This window comes from Globicephala melas, chromosome 13 (assembly GCF_963455315.2).
Source record: "Globicephala melas chromosome 13, mGloMel1.2, whole genome shotgun sequence".
Taxonomy (NCBI): domain Eukaryota; kingdom Metazoa; phylum Chordata; class Mammalia; order Artiodactyla; family Delphinidae; genus Globicephala; species Globicephala melas.
The window spans coordinates 58,308,650-58,317,566 of record NC_083326.1 but is presented as its reverse complement, the minus strand read 5'-3'; the positions used below and the strand labels follow the sequence as shown (position 1 = coordinate 58,317,566).

The window sequence follows — 8,917 nt, the reverse complement described above, 5'->3', positions numbered from 1 at the left end:
TAATAGCTTTCATGTTCCTCTGAATTTTGTTTCATTTTCTTAAAATCTATGAAAAGTTGTATTTTTATGCTCTTGGATTAATTATAATTACATCACGGGTACCAGTACTTAGTTGCGCATTTAATCTAGGCTGGGGGTTTTGTGTTTCTCTATATCTCACACAGTGCTGAAAATAATTCTTTGGTGGGATAAGAAGATAGAATACATGTGGATACTTAAGGAGGTATTGATGGAGTCATGGAGTAGTATCTTCCTATTAGCTAAAATCTAACAGATTTAATGTTTGCTTTTTTAAAAAAGACCATTTCCTGAACTCATCTTCTGTTTTTCACTGTTTGTAGTGAAAGTCTGGACTTTGTCCAGACTCTCCCTCACCAATGTATGTTACTGATGAGAGGCACCCCAGCCCAGCTTTGAGCCTCACTCACCCTGGTCATCTCAGGGTGTTGATACCTGCATCGTCTTCCAGTGACCAAGCCCACAGTGCTTTCATCTTCCTCTGTGTGTAATGCATAGCCATCCACATGCATACTCAGTCTGTGCTTTGAGGCATAGGAAATGGAATTTTAAAATGCAATAATCCATTCCCACAAGAAAAGGGTTTAAAGTATCCCTGCCAATAATGACAGCTTTCCCTCTCCATCTCTTTGCAGGCATGCCTGGCTGTGAAGTACACGTGCACCCTGATTGTCTCTCTGGTTAATATAGAGACGCAGTGCATTAACTAAAGCCTGAGAATGGAGCCCATTTCTACTATTAACCATTTATTAAGTCAACAAGTAACTAATGACGACACTCTTCTTTCTAATGTGCAGCAGTTTTATGCATTTAGCGGTATTATTCTTTGAACAGATGTGTCTTTTCAAAGCTGTCTTCCTTTCCTAGGAACAGAGGATTTCTTAATTGTATGCTTGTAAGCTGCTTCAAAAGGTGTCTCTGAACACACCACTGAGATCCTTCCTTACAGAGGGCCCAGTGATATGCAAACCAACCCATCATCAGGATGTGAACAGCCAGCTCCCCACATCAAGCACCCAATTAGCTCGTATTCTTTTGCTAAATGTACTCCTCAGCCAATGCAGTGAGCCTCAATGCTTTGATTTGGAAGCCTTAGAAATACCTGGGAGTTATTTGAATGTGGCAGTATCAGAACTACAAAAGATAAGCAGAAAGCATTTCACAGCCCGTCAGCAAACTGCAGGATTTGAGAGCAGACACCCAGGATTGTGTCAAATTCCCTCCACGTTAATGTTTTGAATAACCAAGCTCGTTAGCCAGGTTTTTGCTCAGCACTTCCCTTTATCGATAAAAAGGAGCATTCACAAAGAATCAATATCTAAAGTTCATCAGGCAGCTGCAATTACTTTTATGATGTCCTCAATGCCGAGCTTTAACAAAGAAAACCTCGCTTCTATACTCTGAAAGGCACCAACAGATGCTGGCAACCACATTGAGAGCACTTTTTCCTCAAGAAGTATAATAAGCTCTTGGGTCACCTTCAAAATATGCTTACGTTATTTCCCTGGAATAGAGTTACTGTGAGGTATCAAGTGACTGAAAAAGCAAGGAGAAGAAATAAAATGATTGCTCAGCAGGAAAAGCGTGATGGTGGTGTTCCAGCCTGCCTCTCCGCCAGAGCAAAGGTCATTGGAAATTCAGCGTGAGCCCAAGTGGGTCTTCAGCAGCAGACACCACGAGCGCGATCCTGGCACAAGTGGTGTTTGTGTGACAGCTGCATATATGGGCTCCAGCTCCAGCCTCAGTCCTGCTCTGCAGAGGAAGGTGCGTCCCACAATTTCCCACTGAGTCATGAGATCAAGTAAGAATTCCTCTGATGTCTTTAAATAGTCTTGGCTCCAGCAAGCAAACGTGGGTGTGGTTACTGAGTGTGCCTGTGTGTGCCTGGCGGGGATAAGCAGGTCTCCGGTTGCTGCTGGAGGGGGCTGTGGAGGGAGCTCTGGAGGGGACTGCAGTTGCCTCCCAGTGACACTGGTAAGATCTGTTTGCAGTGGTTCAACACAAGAGCTCATGCACTAAGGTGCTCATGGAACGATGGTGTCTGATGGTAAAGGCAGGAATTGGCTGCCTTCTTTGCTGGATGGGAAATTGATTTGGGGTCTGCTGGAAAAATCACTTGTCCTGTGAATAAGTTACATGGACCACCACCAGCCCCCGCCCCCCCGCCCCCGCCTTGAGCAGCCCTTAGAAGACGTAAGACCGCAGTCCCCCATACTAAAGCTGCCTGAGTCAACCTGAGAAAGAGCCACCCACTGCCCCAGGCTTTGTGGCCCTTCCCCACATGGGGTGAAGGCAGAAGGGGGAATTAGGGTGAGACGACTGCTAGAATGGGGGTTTGACTGATTCATCCTGATCGTGTCCTTTGGTTTCTGAAACCCGGGACTCAGTCTGCTCGACGCCATCTAGTGTGTTATCTTTGCTTCAGTCCTTTCTCTTTAGTGGGGATCACAACTTGCCACATTGTGGAAACCCACGTGGGTCTGTCTCTTTCACCAGACTTTGAGCTCCTTGGTAGAAGGAGCTGAGCGTCATTCCTCTCGAGGTCCTTGCCCAGGGAAGGTGCTAATCAATATAAATTTAACTGAATTAAACTAAGGGTAGTAGGAAGTTAGATAAATCCTAGCAGCAACCCCCATTCCTGTCTTGCTATTATTCGTTGTGTCCTGTAAACAAACGTGCCAGGAAACCCGAATGCTTGGACTTCCACTGATCTGAAGGTACTGTAGGTTCACTGCCACCTTTTCATTCTAATTCTTGAACTGTCACCACATAGTGATGTCTCAGGGGCTCTTGGCTGCTGTGACAACAGTGAGGTTCAGGGACTCTCGTGGCAGGAGCTCTGTAATTCCTCGTCCTGATTCTGCATTTAACTGACAGCTGTGTACTCTCAGAATTAAAAACAAAACAAACCATATTTTTACAGATCCTTTTGTCTAAAGAGTTTTGCGTGTTGCAAACTCATCTTTAAATGTCCATATGGGAAAGCCAAGTGGCAAATATCCCCCTTCTCTGAATGTGAAAAAGGTAATGACTTTTTTGGGTGGCCTGTCTTTGCCTTACCTCCTCCTTCCTGCCTTTTGGCCATTTTTTCCCCTATTATTAGCTCATCTCTGAGAAGGCAAATGTATACGGGAGGAATAATGAAATTATTAAAGGATAATGTAACCACTGGCAAGTGTCTCTAGAAAAGCTCAAGGATGTGACCGTGAGTGCAAGAGGAGGATTGGGAAAGAAGGTGGACACTGAATGTTAGCTTTCGTTTGTATTTATTCTCTGAAAGCCATCACTCTGTACCCCCGTCACTCACCACCAGACGTCAGCATGAGCGGCTGGATTGTTACCCAACAGTCATTCTGGAGGCAAAGTTCCTGTGGCTGTTTCCCCCAGGGACTCGTGGGGAAGCTCTGGCTGATTTGGTCATTACCGGGAGGGCAGGGCCCCAGCTTGCTCTTTGGTCCCAAGTGATGCTTGATGGCGGCTGAGGTGGGAGCATGTCTTGCCATTGCTACCCACGTTGCCAATTCAGGGGCTGAAACCAGATGGTGTCAATGCCTCCTATATCGTACCTGGCCCACTGCACATACTTAGCAAATATTTCACTTTTGATTGACTTTGAATCAGACCTGCTGTCCTCCCTTCCAAAGGCTGAATCCCACCGCTCCCCAGAAGAATCAGAATTATTTCTCTTTGGGGAAAACCCAAGTCCTCTTTCAATTAATGTTTAGAAGGAGATGAACATAGTATTATGCGGGTTATTAAGAACATACAGAGCTAAAAGCAAACGCCTCCTTAGAAGGGGCGTTCAGTGTGATTTAGCAAATAATAGCACAAGCATCGACCCACAGAAACAGGAAGAGGAGAAGGTTTAGACCAGGAAAGTACCCGGCTAAGTCTGTTGGTGTCTCCGGCGCCCACGTCAGGTGTGTTTTTTGTCCTTCAGGTAGCTAAAGAGCATCTCCAGACCCCCCTCCAGCAGCTCGGGCAGAGGTTTGGATAAAGGGTTGTGGGAAATGTGAAGCCCTTTGTCCATGGGGTTCCAAGCGATCCTGGCCAGTCTGCACAGCAGGTAGAGCTCCTCGGGGAGGGTCTGGATGTCATTGTTGTTCAAGTTCAGCAGCTCCAGGCTCGTGAGCAGGCAGAGGGAGCGGGGGAAGGTGTGGATGTTGTTACTCTCGGCAATGAAGATCTGCAGGCTGGCCAGGCACTGGATGCTCTCGGCAATGTTCTCCAGGCGGTTGGAGCCCACGTGCAGGAAGTCCAGCTCCCTGAGCGAGAACACGCAGACAGGGATGTGCGCAAAGCGGTTGTGGCTGAGGTTCAGCTTGCGCAGCCGGGAGAGGTCGGCGAGGCTGGCGGGGAGCTGGGACAGGAAGTTGTGCGACAGGCTCAGGACCTCCAGGTTCCGGCAGGCGCTCAGCTCTGCCGGCAGCTCCGTCAGGCAGTTCATGTGCACAAACAGGACCTTGAGGCTCTGGAGGAGGCTGACCTCCCGGGGCAGGGTCTTCAGGCGGTTCCCGCACAAGTTCAAGACCACCAGCCGTGTCAGCTTCCCCACCTCGGGTGGGAGGGCCCGGAGCTGGTTGTGGGACAGGTTGAGCTTCTGCACCTCTGACAGGCTCCACAGGAAGTCGGGAGCATCTGTCATACCCTTGGTGACCAGGCTGAAACTGACGTGCCGCAGGCCCCGCTTCAGCAGACACCGCGGGTCCCTCCCCGAGAGCAGAGCATCGTCCCACGGGGAGAACTTCTGCCTCCCCCGCAGGACGCCCCGCCCCGGGCGGCCCTTGTCCTTGCAGCGGGCACCAGACTGCCTGGCCCCCATTTACCTGCCTTCCTCGTGCCCCTCTGTCGCCGCAGGTGGGGATGGGCTCCCAGCCCAGCTGCTGAAGCCCGGCAGGGAGCCGATCGGGTGATGGGAGCCGTGGCCGGTGGTGCCGCAGGGTGAGTAGGACTTGGGGGGAGGTCCCAGATCCCCGGCTCTCAGGGTCCCAGATGCCTGGTCCTCGGGGTCCCAGATGTCTAGCTGCGCCGCCGAGAGCCGCCCGTCTTCCAGGCTGGGTTGAAGTGGCTTCTCTCGGAGCAGCCGGGCTGTAATGATACCCTTGTCCCTGAGGCTGCAGAACTGAACCTCTCGGGTCCCTCTGAACACCACGGGGCAGCTGTCACTGTCATTCTGCCCGCACTTTATTGGTCTGGTGTGTGCAAACAGGTCAAGGGGAGGCCGTGTCTGACTTTCCTGTCTCTGCTTTTCTGGGTGTCACAGCTGAGCAGGGCGATTAACCAGCCCGTCTCCGAAAAGAAGCCAAGGGGAAAAATAAAGCCAGGGTGTCTGCAGGTCTCAGGCTTATCCGGACCGTGGAGCGAAGCCAGGCTGAATGTGAGTCGCAGAGTTATGCTCCCAAAGTTAAGGATCGGCAGACATAACATACATACCGATGCAAACCGCAGTGAAGCATGTCGTTGTGAAAAAGTAACAGAAGGAGCCGGGACACCTGGAATCCTCCAGGATGGGGTTTTACACGGTACTGGTCAGAGGTGATTCCTTGAGGAGAGGGTGAAGGGGTCTTGACCACACTCCCATTTTCTCCCAGAGAAGCTCCGGGGTCCTCTGTTCTACAGAGAGCTCCTGGGTTTGGTAGGGTGCTCTGTAAATGTTTGGACAGCCCTTGACTGTCCACTTAGTAAGGAAAGCATGGTACCTATTGTCCTGGAAAGTAGCCTGGAGAGGCCTCCCTGGGTACACACCTCTCTCCATCTCTCTCTCTCCATCTCTCTCACTGAACAAGTTAACTTACATCCTAAGTAGGTAGTCAGTTGTTGGTGTCGTGGGCTGAACTGTGCCCCCGCTCCCAAATACCCAACAATGAAATCTTAACTTCCAGTAACTCAGAATGTGACCGTGTTTGGAGACAAGGCCACATGAGGACACAGGAAGAAGACGGCCATCTGCAAGCCAAGGAGAGAGGCCTCAGAAGCAACCTACCTGCCAACACCTTCTCTTAGATTTGCGGCCTCCAGAATTGTGGAAAATAAATTTCTGCTGTTTAAGCTCCCCCACCGGCCAAGTCTGTGGAGCTCTGTGTGACGGCCCTGGCAAACTCACAGGCGGGGGCACAGGCGGACACATCTGCATAGGTGAAATAATCCTAAAAATAAGTTGTGGTTAAGGGGAGAAGAGATATCGAGGTTGATGGCCCAGTTTCTGAGAAAAGGGCGTATGGGCTTTGCAACGGCTGGCGTGGCCCGCAGGCCTGCGGCTTTTGCTGACACAGCCGTGGCATAGCAGTTGGGCCTCCTGGACAGCAGTGCCGGTCCTCTGACTGTGGTCTCAGAACAGTCATCACCAAGCCAGGACCTTGAGCTGGGCTCTGGCTGGGTGCCGCCCCGGGGAAGCTGCAGGCCCATCCACTGAGGTGGAGCGGCAGGAAGTGTAAGACAGTGCCAGGCCATCTCTGCCCCACTTGGCATTTGAGAGCACTCTGACCCCTTTCAACTGATTAAGCCCCAGGCATTCCTGGACAAAGGTGGACACTCTAGACTTTTTTTTTCTTTCTGTATGCGGGCCTCTCACTGTTGTGGCCTCTCCCGTTGCGGAGCACAGGCTCCGGACGCGCAGGCTCAGCGGCCACGGCTCACGGGCCCAGCCGCTCCGCGGCATGTGGGATTCTCCCAGACCGGGGCACAAACCCGTGTCCCCTGCATCGGCAGGAGGACTCTCAACCACTGCGCCACCAGGGAAGCCCACTCTAGACTTTTTTTTATGGTATATCTGAGTATACCATAGGTATTAATTGGGGAAGGGGGTGGGGGAGTAACGTGACTAAATTTGTATCCTAGGTTTTTGGAGCAGATCACACCTTATATATGTAAATTTCATGTGACAATAGAATTCTTCTGCTTCCATGAGCCTGATAAATTATGCTAGAATATCTGAAATGTTGAGACCAGCAGGAGCTGGAGTGGTTTGAGAAAGAGTCATGGCTTTCTTCTTTGTGACAATTCTCTCTCTTTCCCCTTAATACATTCTTTCCAATAAATACTTTTTGAGCACTTATCAATAGCCAATATTGATCGAATATTTACTATGTGAAATGCACTGCACTAGGCACTTTACATAGTAGATGAATATTAAAATTAACTCCATTTTAATATCAGGAAAAGGAAGCCAGAGAGAGGTCAAGTTGCTAATGCAAGATCAAGTTGCTTGCCCAACTTCAAGTATCTACTCAATGGCAGGACCAGAATTCAAACCCAGTTAGTCTGACTCAACAGCCCTGGCTGGAACCATAAGAAAACTCTGGGCTTAAACGTATACAGAGCTGGAATAACTGTGGCTAGGATATGGTTTTCTGTTTTCAAGCTTCTATGGAGTAGGTCTGGAGAGAACATAGGTAAAGAAATGACTCTGTAACCACATAATAGAAATAACTACATAATTAGGCATTAACCCTACTTTCTCTCCCCCAACACAACTAGGAGAAGCCAAAGTTAAAATACCATTCCCAAAGACTTTCGCATAATGGATTTAATCCCCTCCCCAAAATAGTTCAGTTCTTTTTTTTTTTTACATCTTTATTGGAGTATAATTGCTTTACAATGGTGTGTTAGTTTCTGCTTTATAACAAAGTAAATCAGTTATACATATACATATGTCCCCATATCTCTTCCTTCTTGCATCGCCCTCCCTCCCACCCTCCCTATCCCACCCCTCCAGGCGGTCACAAAGCACCTAGCTGATCTCCCTGTGCTATGCGGCTGCTTCCCACTAGCTATCTACCTTACATTTGGTAGTGTATATATGTCCATGCCTCTCTCTCGCTTTGTCACAGCTTACCTTTCACCCTCCCCATATCCTCAGGTCCATTCTCTAGTAGGTCTGTGTCTTTATTCCTGTCTTACCCCTAGGTTCTTCATGACATTATTTTTTTCTTAAATTCCATATATATGTGTTAGCATACACTATTTGTCTTTCGCTTTCTGACTTACTTCACTCTGTATGACAGACTCTAGGTCTATCCACCTCATTACAAATAGCTCAATTTTGTTTCTTTTTATGGCTGAGTAATATTCCATTGTATATATGTCCCACATCTTCTTTATCCATTCATCCGATGATGGGCACTTAGGTTGTTTCCATCTGCGGGCTATTGTAAATAGAGCTGCAATGAAAATTTTGGTACATGACTCTTTTTGAATTATGGTTTTCTCAGGGTCTATGCCCAGTAATGGGATTGCTGGGTCATATTGGGATTGCTGGGTTCTATTTGTAGTTTTTAAAGGAACCTCCATACTGTTCTCTACAGTGGCTGTATCAATTTACATTCCCACCAACAGTGCAAGAGGGTTCCCTTTTCTCCACACCCTCTCCAGCATTTATTGTTTCTAGATTTTTTGATGATGGCCATTCTGACTGGTGTGACATGATATCTCATTGTAGTTTTGATTTGCATTTCTCTAATGATTAATGATGTTGAGCATTCTTTCATGTGTTTGTTGGCTATCTGTATATCTTCTTTGGAGAAATGTCTATTTAGGTCTTCTGCCCATTTTTGGATTGGGTTGTTTGTTTTTTTGTTATTGATCTGCATGAGCTGCTTATAAAGTTTGGAGATTAATCCTTTGTCAGTTGCTTCATTTGCAAATATTTTCTCCCATTCTGAGGGTTGTCTTTTGGTCTTGTTTATGGTTTCCTTTGCTGTGCAAAAGCTTTGAAGTTTCATTAGGTCCCATTTGTTTATTTTTGTTTTTATTTCCATTTCCCTAGGAGGTGGGTCAAAAAGGATCTTGCTGTGATTTATGTCATAGCATGTTCTGCCTATGTTTTCCTCTAAGAGTTTGATAGTTTCTGGCCTTACATTTAGGTCTTTAATCCATTTTGACCTTATTTTTGTGTATGGTG

At 47.9% G+C, this 8,917-nt stretch overlaps 1 protein-coding gene across 1 annotated transcript; it reads right to left on the bottom strand.

Moving 5' to 3' along the window:
• Window positions 1-3,934: 3,934 nt before the first annotated feature.
• Window positions 3,935-4,840, bottom strand: LRRC30 (leucine rich repeat containing 30). Its single transcript, XM_030836652.1, has one exon. The coding sequence runs from the start codon at window positions 4,838-4,840 to the stop codon at window positions 3,935-3,937; it is 906 nt and encodes a 301-aa protein (XP_030692512.1).
• Window positions 4,841-8,917: the final 4,077 nt, after the last annotated feature.

What these genes read in the sequence shown, in the direction of transcription:
- LRRC30 (XM_030836652.1), bottom strand. Translation starts at nt 4,840, where the DNA reads ATGGGGGCCAGGCAGTCTGGTGCCCGCTGCAAGGACAAGGGCCGCCCG.